This window comes from Lutra lutra, chromosome 16, assembly GCF_902655055.1.
Source record: "Lutra lutra chromosome 16, mLutLut1.2, whole genome shotgun sequence".
Taxonomy (NCBI): Eukaryota; Metazoa; Chordata; class Mammalia; order Carnivora; family Mustelidae; genus Lutra; species Lutra lutra.
Genome location: NC_062293.1, coordinates 3,093,344 through 3,111,063, shown reverse-complemented (window position 1 = coordinate 3,111,063; position 17,720 = coordinate 3,093,344). Strand labels below are relative to the sequence as shown.

The following is a 17,720-nucleotide window of genomic DNA, read 5'->3' as shown; positions in this document are numbered from 1 at the left end:
GACCTTCTTAAGTGACCTCCCTGCGGTGTTTGATGGGTCGGGCTCCCAGCAGGAAACAGATGGCTCCAAACCGGGGTCACCGAGGAGGCTTGAAGAAAGGGGCTAGTTACAAGGTGTGAGTGAGCAGGGGAGGGACACCACAAGGGGTCGAGTGGAATCTGGAGCTTGGCTGCTCTCAGGCTGGGAGGGACTGAAGTTCTAGAACATCGGTGAGGTTCGGTGGGCCGAGGTCCGGAGCCGATGACCAAGAAAGAATTCTTGAGACGTCTTTGGTGCAAAGTGGCGGTTTACTGAAGCCCGGGGACGGGACCCGCGGGCAGGAAGAGCCACTGCCCCGGGCTGTGAGGGCGGCAGGTTAAGTACCCTGCGGTCGGGGGAGGTGAGGGGAAGGGGGGTTTCAACGGAGCTTTCATATGCTAAAGAGCGCCTGCAAGGTGCCGGGATATGGGGGGCCTAGCGAGGCCTAGCGGAGGCCTTGCCCTTGCGGCTGGATCCCTGTTGTCTTTCGGCCAGCCATTAACATCAAGATAGTTGGGAGATTCCTGGTGGGATGTCACAATCCTGCTATCAATCGTTTTTGTTAGTGAGATTTAGGTTCAGAAGAGATTTAACTATATTTACGTTTCCTTCTACCTCAGCCTCCTTCGGTTTTGTTTACGGAGGGGAGGGTGACCTTAGGGCTTGAGGAACTGAGTTATGTGCCTCTGGAAATTTATGCTATTGATAAGGTAACTTCTTTGTTTGTAGATCTCTAGGACATTTGTAAACCAAGGGAGACTCCTGTCTTGCAGGATTGTGATCTCTGCAAGTTAACTATTTATTTATAGGTTACGCAGTCAGGGGTGCCTGAGGAATGTCACACACATTACCGAGGGGAGCGGGCGGAGAGGGGTGCAGGGTGCCAGCTTCTGCTTTGTCCTCAGCCAGCCTCCTGCTCCCTCATCATGAGGAGACCAAAGGAACTGTGGGCGCACTTGGCTTTAAGACCTCACGCTCCTCTTCCGGTCCCGGCCTCCCTTTCCAGGGCTCCGGAGGCTTCGATGTAGAGCTTCCTAGGATCCTGCCGCCCTCGGAAACTGTCCCATCCCTGCAGTTTCACAGCCACACTAATGAAGTCCTAACGGGTCTAGACCTCCTTCCTGGGATCCTCCTCCCGCCCAGTGATCGGGGGCGCCCCAGTGCCCGGGCAGCCGCGGGGGAGGGGGGCAGCGCACACTAACCAAGCGAGCATCGGGCTACTCCCGACAGCATCCTCCCTTTACAGACGAGGAACCCGACGGACAGAGAAGTTAGAGAAGCTGTCCCAGGTCATGTGCAAGTGTCGGGGCCAGGACTGGAGCCTGCAGTGGCTTCCCAGCCTATAATCTTAACCACCATGACCAAAAGAGCCTTCTTCAGATTCAGGAAAAGCCGGGACTGGATGATTCATTTTCCAGAAAAGTCTTTCCCCATCTGCCGATGGTGCCTGTCCCGTGAACTCCCATGGCATGTCAGACCCCAGCCCCAAAACAGAAGGACAGAGTGCACCCCTCAGACAGCTGTCCTGTGAAACCACCGCGGCTCTGGCTTTCCCCGCAGGCCCTCAGCCACCACCCAACACAGACCAGGAGACAAAGAGAACTCCCAGTCCCCTCTGGCACTTTATTGTTTACAAAACAACGGTTCCAGTTGGAAGGAACACAATCCTTACACCGACAGTAGCAGATACAAGAAACCAAAAACCCTCTCACTTTAAAGAGTTGAAAATCACAGACAGCAGGAATGCTCTTCAGGGCACCTAGGCCGTGGCTGAAAGGTCTCACCTTAGTGACTGTTCCGAGCCCTCCGACTTTCCTGATTCCGCCTCTGTCCTAAAAACTCACACAGCCCCAGCATCAGTGACATTCATGAAGGACGTGGGTCAGGGAGCCCGGCCAGGCAAAGTCAGAAAAGACTCGGGTCTTCCAGGCTGTGTCCTGCGGGAGCCGAGTTCCATCGAAACGTGTCACATTCTTCCGCTGCCTGTCCCGCCGTGGAAGAAACACACGGCGGCACAAGACGGACCCTCACTGGGCTCCTTCCTAGAGTCTGTGAGAAAAGTCTGACGGCCGTTCCCAGGCCATCCCCCTCGTCCCCCACATCCTCCTGAGGGGAGAGGAAGCTTTAGGGGAGGGGCGCTATGGCTGACGGTGGGGCCCTTCTAGGCTCCAGTCCCAACCCTCTGCCTTTGCCCTGGAGCATGGAGAATAGGCCAAAGGATGCAGACAGGCAGGGTTTGTGCGAAGTTTCCAGAAAAAAAGACTGCAAAGCTCCCCAGGGAAGGGGGAGCAAAAGGTCAGAGGACAGAAGCCGTGGGGCCAGGCAGGCATCACCACTACCCTCTGAGGACAGAGCCCAGCGCCCGGGACCCAGGGTGGGTGTGGCAGGACGTAGGGTCCCACTTGGGTCAGGAAGTACAAGAGAACATTTGTGGAAGCCTTTCAGGGCATGACAAGCTCTGGGAGCTGGTCATACGAAGCAACGCTTCAGCTTCGTATCCTTCGACCAAGGACTTGGAAACGTTAAAATCTTATCTTACCAACGGTCAGAACTTAATTCCAATCTCCCCGCCACTGGAAACGAAGTTGTTGACTGTGGGACTTTGCTCTGTGCGATCCGATTTGGTGACTCCGAGAAAGGAAATTGGTTTGATTAAAATAAGTTAATAATTACAACTTCAAAGTGCCGCACGGCCACAGAAGTTTCCCGAACGGAGCACTGGAGTCGGCCGCGCGACGAGGAGACTGTCTGATGTGAGGCTGAGGGCGTCCTTGCCGGCAGAATCCGGGCAGAGGCGTCCCTGAAGCGCCCTCACCCACCAGCCCTGCGATCCTCTGCAGTGTAGACAGACGCTTTCCGAGGAACCTGGAGAACTGGATTTAATGCACGAGGTTCACGAAGACGGAAGAAAAGAAGGTGGCCTGGGAGTGTCTGACGGGCCGGTCCACTTCGGACTCGCTGTCTCGTTCCCAGAGGGGCACAGTGCTGGACGCACAGCAGGAGCTCAAGATACATTTATTGGGGGAGGAACAAACAGAAAGAGGAGAAAGAGAGGTCGGAGGGAGGAAGGGCGAGGCCAGGTGGGGGGGGGGGGGGTGTGTGTGCAGCTCAGGGTGCCTGCAGGGACGGCTCCCGCCACCAGATGGCAGCGCACACAGGGGTCCCCAGCTCCCGGCACTCGGGGCTCCGCCACGCCACGCACCCTGGGGCTGAACTCCCTGAACCAGGCAAGTTCCGAAAAGGAAAAGAAAGCAAAACAAAACACCACAGAAAAGTGCAGTCTCTGGTTTTTATGGAATTCGAGTCCTGATGGAGCTGAAAACTGTCCACCTCTGGGCCTCGCTAGTTTGAGTTTTGTCCATTTAAATAAACTCTATTCCTTCATATTTCACGTTGCCGATCTTGGTCTCAGGCAGTAGGAAACGGCCGTCCAGCGTGAAAGCCATGATGTAGGTGGCGATCTTGCCTCCGTCCTCCTCAGACTTGAGGGCCACAATGATCTGGTCGTCGGTGTTGGGGATGAACTTGAAGGAGGAGAAGCCGTGCGTGGGGACCACGTCCCCCACGCGGCTGACGGAGATGTCGCTGAAGTCCTGGGCGGCGCTCAGGAGCAGGTTGGTGCCCTTGTGCTCGTCGTCCTTCTCGCTGTACCGCTCGTGGCTGGCCCGGCGCGGCAGGAAGAACCACCGCTGCAGCGTGTCACTCCAGCAGGCAGATTCGTGAATGAGGTAGCCTGGGGACACACGACAGACCCACAGGTCACCAGACTACCCAGTGGGCCCGGCCCCACCCCACCCATGACTAGATGTGGGCAGGACGGTCCGCCATACGGGGGCATGCCTGCGGCGCCTCCCTCCCCGCATGGGCTTTATGCCGCTGACACTGCGAGGCGGTGGCCTGTCCCGTCCGTTGGGGCAGCGTCCCCACTCAGTCCTCCTCAGACCTCCCTCTGTCCTACAGGCCTCTCCACCTGTCCTTGTTCTAGATTATCCAGAGTAACAAAGACCACACAGGCCCTTCTGTCGTCGGTGCCCCATCTCTGGTCACCTGTGGTCATGAGTTCTGCTGGCATCTCTGTGTCCTTGGTGCTGAGGACCACAAAGCGGGGCCAGGGGAAGGGAGCAGGGTGAACGAGCAGGTTTGATTTGTCAGGCAGAGGTCGGGGCCAGGGGAGGGGTTGCTCCGAGTTGAAAAGGAAGCAGCATGCCTTCCATCTGGGGGCGAAGCCGTGTCCTCAGCGTCACGCTCCCAAGCCTAGAGCTGCCTGCCCGCTCTGAGCAGGACGACCCCCCACCACACACGGCGACAACTCCTGGAAGGCGTGGGGAAGAGCCGGTGCTCTGTCGGGGGCGCGACAGAGAGCTCAGCGGGAGGGGGCTGCAGTCTGACACAGTGGGAGGCAATGCGTCGGGGCGAGTGAAGGAAGGGCAAATGGCTCCTCTGTCCCCAGAAGCCACTGGCCTGTGCGAGCCATCACGGACAGAAATCAACAAACCTGAGCCCTGAACGACACTGCGGTGGTTTGGAAGCAAAGGGCCGGAGAACGCGCATGCGCAGCACGCCAGCACCTGCCAGCCGTCGCCCCCCAGGTGGGGCCAGGCCCTTACCTGGAGGCTGGATCCCTGCAGCGGCCCGCAGAGCATTGTAGCTGGACACCCAGTTCTCGTGGTCCACGCTGCCTCTGCAGCCCACCACCTTCACCCACTCCGGGTTTTCGTTCATCACCTCCCCCGTGCTGGTGGTCCACTCCTTGCCCAGGCCGCCCACATACAGATGCTCGTCCTTCACAGCCAGCCACTCGGCTTTGAAGCCTGGGGACAAGGAGACGAGGGGGCATGCCTGAGAGGACAGCCACCCTCTGCTCCCCAGGTTCCCGCGGCGTCCGGCGACGTGGAGTGTCGGAGATCACCTGTGCTGGATGTCCCATGAGGCAGTGATGCGAGGGCAGGGGGCAGGACAGCCTGGCTCAGGGCTCCATTCCCAGAGGGCTGGCAGTCGGGCACCTCCCTCCGCCTTCTACGCTCTCCCCTCCCCACCCTCTAGGATGTGTCACGTTTTCTCTGGCCACTGGGTCCAGGAACCCTCCGCTGGGACGGCCTCTCCTACACGGATTCCAATGCGTCCTGCCGCGGGCACCTCAGCTGCCTGCCCACCCACTCCCGAAGGCCCCGCCAGCCGCTCGTCGGTCTCCTCCGATCCGCATGCTGTGTCTCAAGCCATACAGCCCAGCCTCAGGACCCCTCCAACCCGGGGCAGAGGAAGCGTCTGGGGTGATTACCATGGCAGAGAGCGGTTCCTCGCCACCATGCCTGGTGCCCACGGAGAGCAGGGGAAGTGCCAGCAGCCAGAGCTAAGAGGGGCTGGTCGGGGGGCCCGGAGTCCGAGCGAGCACTGTGCTCGCTCCTGTGCCGTGAGCCTGACCTGCAGGCCGCAGCGCCCTCGGCCGTGTGGGCTGCTCTCCCCGCGGCGCCCTGTGTTCTAAACTGCGCTCACTTTCCCAGACGCTCTGCAAGCTTCTTGCTGCACCGAGGACCCCGGGCAGCGGCAGCAGCCAGCAGAATGCTTCTCTGCGGGCGGCTCTGGAGGGACCTGCTGAGCTCCCCTGGGTCACGTTCGAGAAGAGACCCTCTCCATTTATCAGGCCTTCCATTCTTTCTGATGACCCGACCACGGCAACCCAAGGCTCTGCCTTCTTCCTGACCCAACGGGGAAGACCTGAGCTACGACGGCTGCCCCTGAACGCGGACCGACTACAGCAGGACTCGGGCGACCAGTATCTTCTCTGCAAGTTGCTCCAGATAGTCCCCGGCCCGCTGCCCCAGGCCTGGGCAAGCACGGAGGGGTTTTAGAGCCGCGCGGAGGGCTGGCAGACTGCCTGCGTCCCACGGGCCCAGCGGGGCGCTGCCATCCTTCCCTGACCGGAGGGGCCGGCAGCACGCAGGTTCCTGGAGCGTGCGCGCCCACCCGGGCCGCGGGGACGAGCACGGAGGCCTCCGTCCACGCGCCCCCCCCGCCCGCGCCTCCCTGCCCCTTCCTGTCCCCGGCTCTGGGCCACTCCGGCTCCCTCTCGGAGCCCTGTGCTCCCCGCGCCTGACCGCGGTAAGTCCTTTCCAGCACGCAGCAGAGCAGCGGGTCGCAGGAGTTCCACGCTCGGACCCCACTCGAGCGCACTCGCTGCCACCCACGCGCAGACCCTCCTGCTGCCGCGTCTGCGGGAAGGAGAGCGGGACAGCGTACGTTTACCTTCTCAGGAAAGTCTCAGTTCAAGACGGGAGCGATCCGACCCCACGGCTGAAAGGTACGACGCGTGGGGCTGTCATTCCCGCGTGCTCTGAAGACCCCTTGAGGACGTAAGAAGGGACTCCTTCCCAGGAGCGCCGAGAGCCCGGCGGACAGCGCCCTCACACCTGTCCTGGGAAGGACCCGCTTCCCGGCCAGTCTTCTAGAAACAAGCTTCGGTGTGAGGCGGAGGCCGGGGGTAGGGGCGCGGCTGTGGGTCGGAAGGAGGGAGATGGCTCTACCTGGCGGTCTCTCCCCGGTCGCCTGACTGCTGTACCGCGCGTGCGCGAGCCAACGCAAACCCGGCCCCCACCTTCCCAGCCGAAGCCGGGAGACTGCGAGGGCCCCACTTACCTTTCCCCACGGTTCCATCGCCATCGGACAGAATCACCCACGGCACGGCTCTGGTACCCTCGATCTGGTAGATGACCCCGGTCCGGTCGTCCACAGAGTAGAGTCTCCCATTGAAGACGATGAGCTCGGACAGCTCCATGCCCCGCCCCTTTTCAGCTAGGTGGGACTCGAGGATCCCGTGGCCTTTGTCCCACTCCACGGCCACCTTGTCCCCGCTGTCTGACAGGGTCAGATAGCCCTTCTTCAGGTAACTGAACCAGGTATTTTCCTCTTGGGCTCTAGACTCTGTGTCCAAGTCGGCAATAACTGCGATTCGGTACCGAGTCCCGCCCGGTGTCCTCTGGGGGGCAGACAGGGGGTAGGTGTCATTGTACCGGTCAGCAGGTACCTGGCTGAGCCTCCAGTTGTGAGCGTTGGGTGCAGGGGGCCTGCCTGGGGGTGGGCGGTGGGAGTAGAGCAGCCAGAGGACAGCAGCGCCCACAAAGGACGGCAGGATCACTTTCCAGCGGGGGCGGAAGCGGGGGTCCGCCGCCTTGGTCATGGACGCCAGCACCGGAAGGCCCCCCACACTTATCCGGAGGGAGTGCATAGGCTCATTCCATTCCAGGTGGTTGGAGGGCTGGACGGGCATCAGACCGAAGGGCAGGCGGGACCTGGGAACCCAGACAGAGAGGACAGGGGTCAGCGACCTGCAAAGCACAATGGCTTTCCAATGACTAGAAGGTGCACGGCCCGAAGGCTGCTGTACCCAGAACGGCACGGCCGCTACTTTGCGGCCATTGTCACTTCCTTGGCTTAATTAAACCCTGAGTCTGGCAATATCTTTATTTACTCCTAGTTGGCAGGAGGAGAAGTCTTTCCAAAGCAAAATTCTTTCCTGTCCTCTGTCTTGACTGGCAAGACAGAAAGCTCAGTGAGGGCAAGTTCTGTGTAGGCTGGCGCTTTGCCAGCTTGGAAAGAGGGAGCCGCAGGGGCGAGGGAGGCAGCGGGGGTGCTGAGGGGTCTGGGGGGCGCAGGACGCAGAGAGGGCCCACTGTGTACGCTCGTCAAACGTGATCTCATTCGGGCAGCTCTCCCCAGAGGGCTCTGCTCCCAACAGCAGCCTCCACATCCCCTTCCTGGGGTCTGCCGCCTGCCACGACATCATGTTACACGGCAGTCGGTGGGCTCTGCTGTGTCCTGCGCTCCCAGGACAGCGCACAGGGGAGATGTCTGTTCACCCATGGAGTCCCGACTTCCGCCTGGGCTAGGATTCTGTAATATTAATATAAGCATAAAGCAGATTTAGGCTAAATGAAATACTTCTGTTTTTGGCCAAGTCTGTCCTCTGGCACCCTTCTGTTAATGCAAATGACAGAGGGACCAGCATCTGACCGGCCTTCTGGCCTGGAGCCTAGCATCAGCGCACCTGCCTCAAAGGACAGCTGGCCTCACCGGGGGCCTGGCTTGGCCTGGGACCCCGGCCCGCTCTGAAGGGCAGCGGCACAGCTGGGGGGCGGCAGCTGGCAAGGGCTGTTGTTCCCCACCTGCCCAGGCTTCCGTACCCAGCAGAGCATGTGGCCTGGTCGGCGAGGCCACTGCGGCGCCAGGCCCGTGTCTGTCTCAGGGCGGCTGCCAAGCTGGGGGGGCAGACTCGGCAGAGCCCTGGTCTGCGGCTCTCGCCCTGTCTCCAGTTGTGACTCAGTCTGTCCCCGCCCAAGACAGGCCCCCGGCTGAACCACGGGGGCACCTCTGCCCCCGTCCCAAAACAACCAACAACGGGACTTCAGGGACAGATGCTCCTCTCACTGCTGGGGGGCAGTGGGGCAGGGTGGGGACTGGGCAGCTCCACAACACCCAGGCCTCTCCCCGCACCCCAGTCCACGTGGCCCACGCGCAGGGGCTGCTGAGGAGCTCCCGTCCACACCCCAGGCCGCTGGCACCGAGGGTGGGAAACAAGGCAACAGCTGTGTGTGGAAGCCCTTCCTTCTCTGGCGTTTGGGCAGACGTTAGGTTTTGCCCATAGGCTCAAGTGCCCAAAAGGGACCTGTAAGGAGCGAGCAAGGCACCAGGAGGGTGCCATGCGGACTGGGGGACAGGGGGCAGGCTCGGGAAACTCCCCCGCTCCTCCCTCAGGTGCTGTCCCGGGCTTCCCTCCTGGGCCGGGGCTCCCTCCTCCCCAGAAAGGGGCCACGGAGCTGGGGGCTGAGCCTCCTCGGCGGGGAAACGGGGGTCCCGGCCGCTGCCCCTCCTCGCTGCACCCAGCCCCGGATCTTCACAAACCGCGGCTGGGCCCAAGCCACCCAGCCTGGAGCCCCTGCGTGACATGGCTGCTGGGCTCTCGCCTCCCACCTCTCCCCTCCTGTTCCAGACTCTGCGGGGGCTCCTGACGCATTCAGAACTTTATCTCCAAGTAAGTCTTCCTCCCTCGCCCCCACTCCTCCCTCCGGAATAGCTGCGGATGGGAGCGGCCCCATTCCCAGCTGCCCGGGGCCAGACTTTCACCCGGAAGCCGACTTCCCTTTTGTGACCGTCACCTGTGACAGAAAAGGGGAGACGCTCTTTTCTGTGCGAGGCTGTTCTGCGACCAGAAGTTCTGAACCACGAGCCCCTGGAGCACCCCAGGCACGGCCCCCAGTCCCCTTCCACAGCAGCCGCTCGACGGGAGGCCTGTCCGTTCGGTCGCCCTCCACCCGCTCGCCCCCTGCACTCACCTGCTGCCACGCCCCTCCCCGCGGACCTACGTGCCCCAGAGCCAGAGACCCCTGCTACCCACGCAAGCAGCTCAGACCCTGTCAGCGCGCGTTGTAGGAGTAAACGCTCCTACTACCCGGCCCCTGCCGGGACCAAACCCCTCCGAGCAGGCTCCTCTGCCGCCAACTGGCCGCCGTGGCCCTCCTGCACCCCTGCGCAGGCCGCTCCTTCCCCTGCACGGCTGCCTCACTTTCCTTTCTGGATGCCCCTCAGGAAGACGTGGCTGCCCGCTGCCCCGAGGCGGCCCTGCACGCCTGCCCACTCGCCGGCATGGCCGCTTACGTCATTACTGCCGCTCTACCTTGGCGCCGCGGGGCAGGGACTAGCCCACCGTGAGCTCACAGCCCAGGTCCACAGCGGGGCCCACCGTGGAAACTCCGCACACATTTGCCGAAGGAATGACGACGGTGCCCACACCTGCCACAGCCTCAGCTCCAGCCCTGCCTCCCGCCCCCAGCTGTCACACCGAGCGGTAGCCTGGTGTCCCCATTGTGATGTGTGGTCCTACTGGCCCTGGTCTGCACCCTCTCCATTCCTGAGTCACCATCCTGCCACTGGTCATCTCGGCACATCTCCTGTCTGCTGGCTTCCCGCAGAGGATGTGGGGGCCCAGGGTAGAGCCCCCATATGCGCACCTCATGCACCGGGCTTCCTGGCCCTGCTCCAGGGGCTCAGGGAAACAAGAGCCCCCATCCTGCTGCCTGGGGACGGTTCCACTGCGCCTGCTCTACTGGGTTCTTCGCCTCCTACATTCACGTCCAAATCTGCCACCCGAGGAGCCATGTGGTCTCCAGGTTCTACTCGCAGGTGTGCGGAAAGCACCCAGTGAATACCGTGGACGCGTGTTTATCCGTGAGCCAGCAGAGAACCACCCCCAACCCCCGACACCTTGGCCGTCCCTGGCCCTCAGCATCCTGAACAGCAGTGGGGGTCCCTGATTCTGGATGGAGAAAGAACGGCTTCCCACCCTGAGACACCTTGGTCCCTCCCCGTCCTTACCACCTGGGAGAGCAACCACCCTCGGTCCCTCCAGGAGGCTCCACGACCCACGGCCGAGCCTCCTGCTGCAGGGACAGTGAGACTACACGGCGACACTCTCCCAGGTCCTCTCCCTCCCGTCCCTCCTCAGCCCCCGAGGCTGTAGCTCCTCCCCTGCCACCCACCCCTTCCTCTGCATCTTCCCTGAGATGACCTCAGTCTCCAGGGGCACAGCCACTAGAGTGAGGGCGCCCCGCGCCTTCCTAGCCTGCACCTGTGCCCTGAATTCCAGCCCCAGCAGGCCCAGCAGCCGAGCCTCCTCGTCCCCCTGCGGAAAGGGCTCCCTCAGGAATTTACTGGCCAGCGAGGCCGCTCCCAGACCTCAGGAGGCAGCCTGGGGCACAGCTGGGTCACTTCCTCCTCACATCCCAGCAGGCGCCGGGCCCCCTCACCGGTCTGGTCTGTACCCCAGCTCCAGACTTGGGTCCTGTCTCGCCGTGGCCTCCTGCTGATTTAGGTCCTCCAGGTCCAACCTGCGCTGTGCCACTCGCCAGCTGCCCGAGCTGGCATCTCGGGGCCTCGGCTCCCCGCATGTCAACCGTGGCAGAACGAAGCCGACTCCCCAGAGCTGCTGGCTGAGTCACGTGCTGCAGGACTCGGGCCAGGTCGCCTGCTCCTGGCTGCCCGCTCCCCTCGTCCCTTTGCTGGCACTTCTGCCCCGCTGCTTGGAGGGGAGGGAAACCCGTCAGGTAAATGGGCGCGAGCAGCTGGCCCCTCCTCTCCGCAGAGAGCAAGGCAGCCTGGTGAGGGACGCTGTGGCCTGCAAAGCTGAGCACATGGACCGCCCGTCTGTCCAGGGGACTGCGCGGGTCCCTGGACAGACGCTCTCCACTCCAGCCTCCACACAGCTGACAGCGTGATTTTTCTAAAAAGTGAATCCGGATCAAAGTTCTCTGCTAGATCCCAAAGCTGGCCCACTAGAGGACGAACTCCTCAGCTGCCCCCCACCCCGCCACTCCCCTAGTTAGTGCTGGGCATTTTATAATCCCACAGCCCACAGCCAAGCCCCTGTGCGTGACGCTGCTGCCACCTGGGATGATGTTCTCTCTGACCACACAGAACCATCTGCAAGTCCCTGGGTGTGCCATGATAGTGATGCTTCTGCTGTCCCTTTCCCACCCTGTCCTGAGTCTTTGGTGAAGGACTCCCTCTCCGACCAGTGAGCTTCCCTTCTGTGGACACCCAAAGGTGTCCCGGCCTCAACCCTGAACCTGAGCATCCCCTCATCTGTCAATAAAGACTCTGCAGATGTGGCTCAGTTTAGGGTCTCGAGATGGGAAGTTAATCCAGGGGAAGCCCAGAGGCGACCCTGAGTGTCCTTATGAAAGGAAGGCAGAGGGACATTAGACAGTGATGGAAGAGGCCACTGACCACGAAGGCAGAGAGGGGAGTGATGTGGCCACAGCCCAGAAGCACCTAGAACTCCCAGAAGCCAGAAGAGACAAGGACAGATTGTCCCCTAGAGCCTTCGAAGGGAGCACAACCCTTGATTTCAGCCCGGTGACACGAACAGTGGACTTCCGGCCTCGGCACCGTGAGAGCACGTGTGTGTGGTTTCCAGCCACCATGTTAGCAGGAACTTGCCACGGGAGCCCCGGACACAAGGGCACATTCTCACACGGCCCTCTGTGCCTCCTCCTTCCGGAACATGGCTCTGTAACAGCGCGGACCACGCCTTCCCGCCGCCATCTGTCTGGCCTGGCTGGGAGCTCCTGGAGGGCAGGGAGCCCCCGGGCCCCGTCACCTTCTGTTAGTCAGGGAATGACCGCTTCCAGGCAGCGCGGAACTCTGTCCGCCTCCCAGAAATCCCTTTTTGCCACCGGAATCATTTCTCTTTGCATCAAAACCCAACCTGGATCGCCATCCCTCCGCTAAGATCCCAGGAGTCACTTTCCTTTTTAGCAGAAACTCAGATGCCTTTCTCCTTGCTCTCCACAACTCCGGCTGGTCCCACCCAGAGCTGGCGGTGAGCGGCCCGTCTTGTGCGGAATGAGAGCTTGTGTTTTTATTTCAAAACAAAACACCCCCCTCGCCAAAACTTCCGGCCACGCACGCGGCTGCAGTGTGCCGGTGAAGGCTGAGTGCGAAGTGGACGAAGCCGCTCCCAGGACAGGGGCCCGTGGGAAGTGGTCTCCTTGCCCACGCCCCTGGAGGTTCTGAGCAGTTCAAACAGGGGCTGTTCCGAGACAAGGCTGTCAGCCCCACCACCTGCAGCTAATGGGCTGATTTGGCATCTCCGGGAAAATCAGAACCAAGCTCCTACGGAAACGTCGCAGGCTCTTTGACTGGCCAAGCTCACCTGTCCGGGTGGGCCGGTGCCCGTTCTCTCCCGCTCGGAAACCCCCAGGGACCGCACCCCTGCTGGCTTCCCTTCTCCCGCGCCCACCACGCTGCAGGGCGAGGTCCCTGCAAAGAGCCCCCCAGAGGAACCACCACCACCCAGGCTGCTCCAGGCCCAACTTCCTTCCCCCTCCCCTCTTTTTCAAACAGTGTGAGGAATGGCTATGACACCCTACGCCTGCGGTTTCTTTGGCCAGCACTTCCTTTCACGCAGGCCTGAGACAGCAAGGTGTGACTCTGGGTCTTTCCACTCCCAAGTGGGTCCCTGGACTCCGAGGGAGCGCCACTGCCAGGGAGACGCTCCTGCCCTGGCCCCGGAGGAAGGGGCCACCCCTACCTTCTTGGGCCATCTTTGGGATTCTACAGGAGGCTCGGAAGAAAGGCGGCAGCCATTCCCGATGCAGCCCCCAACCTGGAGGGTCTCTATCTCCTCTTCCTTCAGGTGTGTGGCCGGTGGCTGAACAGGTTTAACAGCAGCTGCCAGAGCAAAACTCCTCCCTTTCAGGATCTAGGAGGGGCAGGAAGCAAGCGCGCAGCCTCCTCTGCCTCCCCTCTCAGGCTCTGCCTCCCCCCTCAGACTGTGCCTGTGCCCCTCAGGCCCTTTGTCCTGGGCAGCGGCTGCCTCCCCTTCCCCACCGCGGTCTGTGAGCTGAACGGTCCCGCAGAGCTAGTGTCCGGACAGCAGGCAGGTCAGAGTCCCCGCTCTGCTCGCTGCCTACGTGCCCTTCCTGGCGGGAGAGGAGCGAGCTCCTCCTGCGCTCGTCAGAGTGACACAGGGTGACACAGAGGCCCAGGGCTTCCGAGCCTCCAAGACGGCTGGGTGCGTCTCAGGGGAGTGACCGTCGAACACCAGGCTCTGCGCACGCGTTGCCCCATCAAGGCTGCTTGGGACTCACCGAGGCTCTATTGCTGGAAAGTTTCCTTTCGAATTTGGGCAGGTGTGAGGCAGAGGGCAAGGCACAGAGGCAAGTATGTCCTCCAGGGACTACGAGGGCCTCCTGCTGACAGCAGCCTCCTCAAAGGCTGCAGGGCCGGCCCTCGCACGCCCTCACTCTGCACACAGCCGGCGCTCGCGCCTGCTTCCTGAAGCAGGTTCAACACAGCTCGGGGTAACTTCCTCGGCCGTGTTTCCGTCTGTCAGCCTGCCCCTGAGGGGACTGGGGTTTCGACCCCGGCCTGACGCCGCACCCTCATTCACGGCCCTGCAGGACCCCCACTGCCGAAATCAAGGGCTGTGCTCCCTCAGAGGCCCCCGCGGAGAACCCTCCCCTCGGACGCCTCCTGCCCCTGGAGGAGCGGGCACTGCTCGCCTTCCACGCGGCCGCACTGCGCCTCGCACCTCGCTGCTACCCCTGCCGCCCGCTCCTCTGCCTCTGTCTCCCGCTTCCTCCGGCCGGGGTTACCCTGGGCCCCCTGGACGCTCCAGGATGCGTTTCCTGGTTCAAGGTCAGCTGATCAGCACCTTCCTTCCGTCTGCTACCTTCGTCCCCTCTTGCCGCAGCACGCACGTGCAGGTTCTGGGGGTTAGGACGTGGCTATCTCGGGGAGCCGCTACTCTGCCGACCACGAGAAGGGAGACAGGGAGAGGATGTCCAGCTTTCGCAGGGGCCAGGACCCTGCGCACGCGGCTCTGTCCACAGTGCGGGCGGCACAGCTCCAGAGCCCCGCGCCGCCTGCACCTGTTACATCACGGGAGGGCCGTGTGCCGGTGCTGGATCGCCAAGGTTGGGCGTCAGGAGGACTTTGGGCGAAAAGCTGCCCTTCCAGTCCAAGCCACATCCCAAACAACACTGCATCGTCAGGGCCGTTTCCCAGAGAGCCTGCGAGTAAGGGACGCACTAAAAGTCCCACCACGCACCCAGATCAGCCGGCTTGCACCTGCCTGAGCCCGTCTTCCGTCCCGTCTCTCCAGGGCCGGGCTCCCCGGACACAGCGGTCAGCACCGCAGGACGCACGTGGCCCGGCCGGACCCCCTGCGGCCATTCCGGCAGCACTGGGATCGGACCCTTCCACGCTGTCCCTCAGTGTCTGCGCGAGGCCTTGTTTCCCACGGCACGTCCCCGATGAACACGGACGTGGCGGCACTCTGCTTGGGAACTCTGAGCTGCGAGGTCCCGGAACCTGTCCTCGTTACAGGTAAATGAGAAACAGACGGACAAACTGGACACCTTCCCAGACCTCCGCTGTCTAAGGAACTGTCTTGCTCGCACCAGGAGGAAAGTCCACACAAAAGCCCGAAAGCCGCAGTCCAGAGCATTCTGGAAGGACGAGAGCACTGGTTAGATGTCCCCTCCCGCGTCCCAGGTACCATTCCACAGATGTCCACACGACAGAAATGACATCCCGGTCACGGTGCTGATGCACTTCAGCGCGCCCGGCTGCGCCCTCAGATCTGAGATGCTGCTTCCGAAAGGGGAACACTCAGGTGTGTACGCGGCGCCCCACACGGCCGCCGGAGGGTCTTAAGACTCGGAAGAAAGGGGCCGCGTCCTTGTGAGGCCGCACGAGCCCACCTCAGGGGCCCCACGCCGGGGGGGTTGGGGGACACAGCGGCAGAGCGAGGCGCGGTCCCGTCCCTGTCCGGGTCTGCCCGCACCCCTCTGAGGCTCAAGGAAGCGTGGCGGATCGACAGCCGAAACCCACATACTCAGGGCAGGGCCGTGGCCGAGAGGTGGGGCGGGGGCCGCGGCCGAGGAGGCTCTGGGGGGAGAAGGCTGCCGCAGGGAGCACGAGAGCACGGACGCGCGGACCGAGCGAGGGGAGGGACGCGACGTGGCTCAGACACACGTGCAAGTCCAGGGCTTCCTCCACGTCCCCGGGGCACCCACGCCTTCCCAGACGGTCCGGCGGGAACACGGAGACCGCTCAGCCTCCAGGCCGCCCTGAACAGTCGCGCGCCTCACCGGAGCCCCCACCGCCCAGGCCCACAGCGCGCAGCCTGGCCCAGCGACGGGCCTTTCGGCGGCGCCCGGAGGCCGGAACAGAAGGTTCACTGAGGCTGCGGGGAGGGGCCTGGGAGGCCGCTGCCCGCGGTGCCCACAGGCCCAGGCTGGACTGTCCTGCCCAGAGGCCTGCGGGCTGGGGCCGGGTGCTGGGGGGCCTCCGTCCCAGTACCGCTCCGAAAAGGGAGAGGAAGGGGAAGCTGCGGCACCTGCTTCCTCTTCGGGGACCCCCGTGACCCTGTGCTCTTGCCGGGCTTGTTCCCTACGCTGAGGAGCCGGCAGGAGCCCGCTGACAACAGCAGACGCGTGGCCCCAAACCTACGCCCTGGAACCACGCAGGGGAACGGCGGCGAGCACGTCCTCTGGGACAACGGTGACAAGCAGGGCTGGTGCGCTAAGAGACCCCGGCTCCCTGGGCACACCAAGGCGTCTGCGAGAGAGCTGGATCGGGCAGGCAGGAGAGTGACGGCGGGTCCCGGGGTCCGCCAGGCCTGGGGACACACAGGGCAAAGGGAAGGCAGCAAGGAGTAGGGACGAAGGAGGGCGCCACACCGAGGGTGAGAGCGTCCGGCCAGATGGACGCGCGGGAGGACGGCGGTGGTCTGGGCACAGAAGGAAGGAAGGTGAGGCCCGGGTCGGGGGAGGGTGGCCTGCTGCCGGTGTGACAAAGTGCCAGTCTGAGAGGGGAGGGCTCCCAAGTGGGAGAGGAGAGGCCCAGCAATCACGGAAGGGGTGACTGCTAAATCACTAAAATCACGGTGGGGGTGGGGGTGGGGGGCAGGAAGGGACTGGACTCCGGGACAGCTCCCAGTGAAAGGAGCAGTACTCCAGGGCTCAAAGTTGTCCCATGATAGTCAGAGGGGGGAAGAATCCCTCAAGTCAGAGGGAAGAGTCAGAGCAGAGTAGAAGTCCCCTGAATCGGATGCGGGAGATGTCCCATGCTAGTCAGAGGGCATGGGAGTCCCCCACTAGTCAGAAGGGACAGGTGTCCTGCACTAGTCAGAGAGGGTAGGTATCCCTCACTAGTCAGAGGATGGAAGTCCCTTTAACTCAGAGGGAGCAGGACTCCCACACTAGTCAGAGGCGAGAGGTGTTCTGCACTAGTCAGAGCCACTGAGAGTCCCACAAGTCAGTCAGGGTAGGTATCTCTCAAGTTGGAGGGGAGAGGTGTCCCATGCTAGTCAGACGGGGTAGGCATCTCGCACCAGTCGGAGGGGAGAGGCATCCTGCACCAGTCAGGGAGCAGGGTGTCCCACACTAGTCAGAGGGGGAGGTGTCCCTCCCCAGTCAGAGGGGGGAGGTGTCCCGCAGTAGTGAGAGCCAGTGAGAGCCCCGCGAGTCAGTCAGCGTAGGTTTCCGCCGCCGGTCGGACGAAGGAAACCGTTTCTCGGGAGTCTGAGGGTCGGCGGCGGGACGTGGCGGGCGGGGTGGGAGGGCTACGGGGTAGGCCCGTCGCGAGGGAGGGCGCGGCGGCCGCGGGTGCAGCCGTCACTCACCCGGTGCAGGCTGGCTCCGGGGCCCGCGGGCGGCGGGGCTTCCCTGCGGCAAGGCCCGGACCCTGCGGGCGGCCGACTTCCGCCCGGCGCGCTCGCCGGGTCTCCGGGGCGCGCTCCCGGCAGCCTCTGCTCTGCGGCTGCGCACCAGCGCGAGAGGGACTGCTGGGAGTTGTAGTTTTTACTGCTCGGAGGGCGCCTCCGGGGGGCCGGAACTAGAGGGAGGGGCGCAGACTTGCGCGGGGACCACCCCGCAGGCCCCTTCCACCGCTTTGTCCCGGAACGCCGCCCCAGCAAAAGAGGGAGGCGGGATCATTTCTCGAGTTGAGATTTTAGGACCTCTCGCCTCGCCCCGTCGACCCCTGTGGTCTCCTGGGAGGCAGGGAAGCGCGGACCCCTTTCTGCCAACCTAGTTATCAGCGAGCCCCTCTCCTCAGCCCTTCGGATCTGCCACTTCGGAAAGCTGGTCAGCTTCCAGAGCAGAGATCAGGGCGCAGGTCTCCAAGCTTGGAGTGTCCTGGCG

At 62.9% G+C, this 17,720-nt stretch overlaps 1 protein-coding gene across 2 annotated transcripts in view; it reads right to left on the bottom strand.

The window, feature by feature from the left end:
- CANT1 (calcium activated nucleotidase 1) overlaps positions 1–17,324 on the bottom strand; it is a 31,184-nt gene extending 13,860 nt beyond the window's left edge. The window contains exons 1-4 of one of the 2 annotated variants that reach the window (XM_047706220.1): positions 17,201–17,324; positions 6,652–7,304; positions 4,626–4,829; positions 1,628–3,751 (exon numbers count right to left, since the gene is read on the bottom strand). In XM_047706220.1, the coding sequence (XP_047562176.1) occupies positions 3,381–3,751; positions 4,626–4,829; positions 6,652–7,282 (1,206 nt within the window). In that variant the 5' untranslated portion in view covers positions 7,283–7,304; positions 17,201–17,324 and the 3' untranslated portion in view covers positions 1,628–3,380. Of the gene's footprint in view, positions 1–1,627; positions 3,752–4,625; positions 4,830–6,651; positions 7,305–17,200 lie in introns of those variants that run through there. The other variant, XM_047706217.1, reaches the window with a different exon arrangement.
- Between the last annotated feature and the right edge of the window lie 396 nt (positions 17,325–17,720).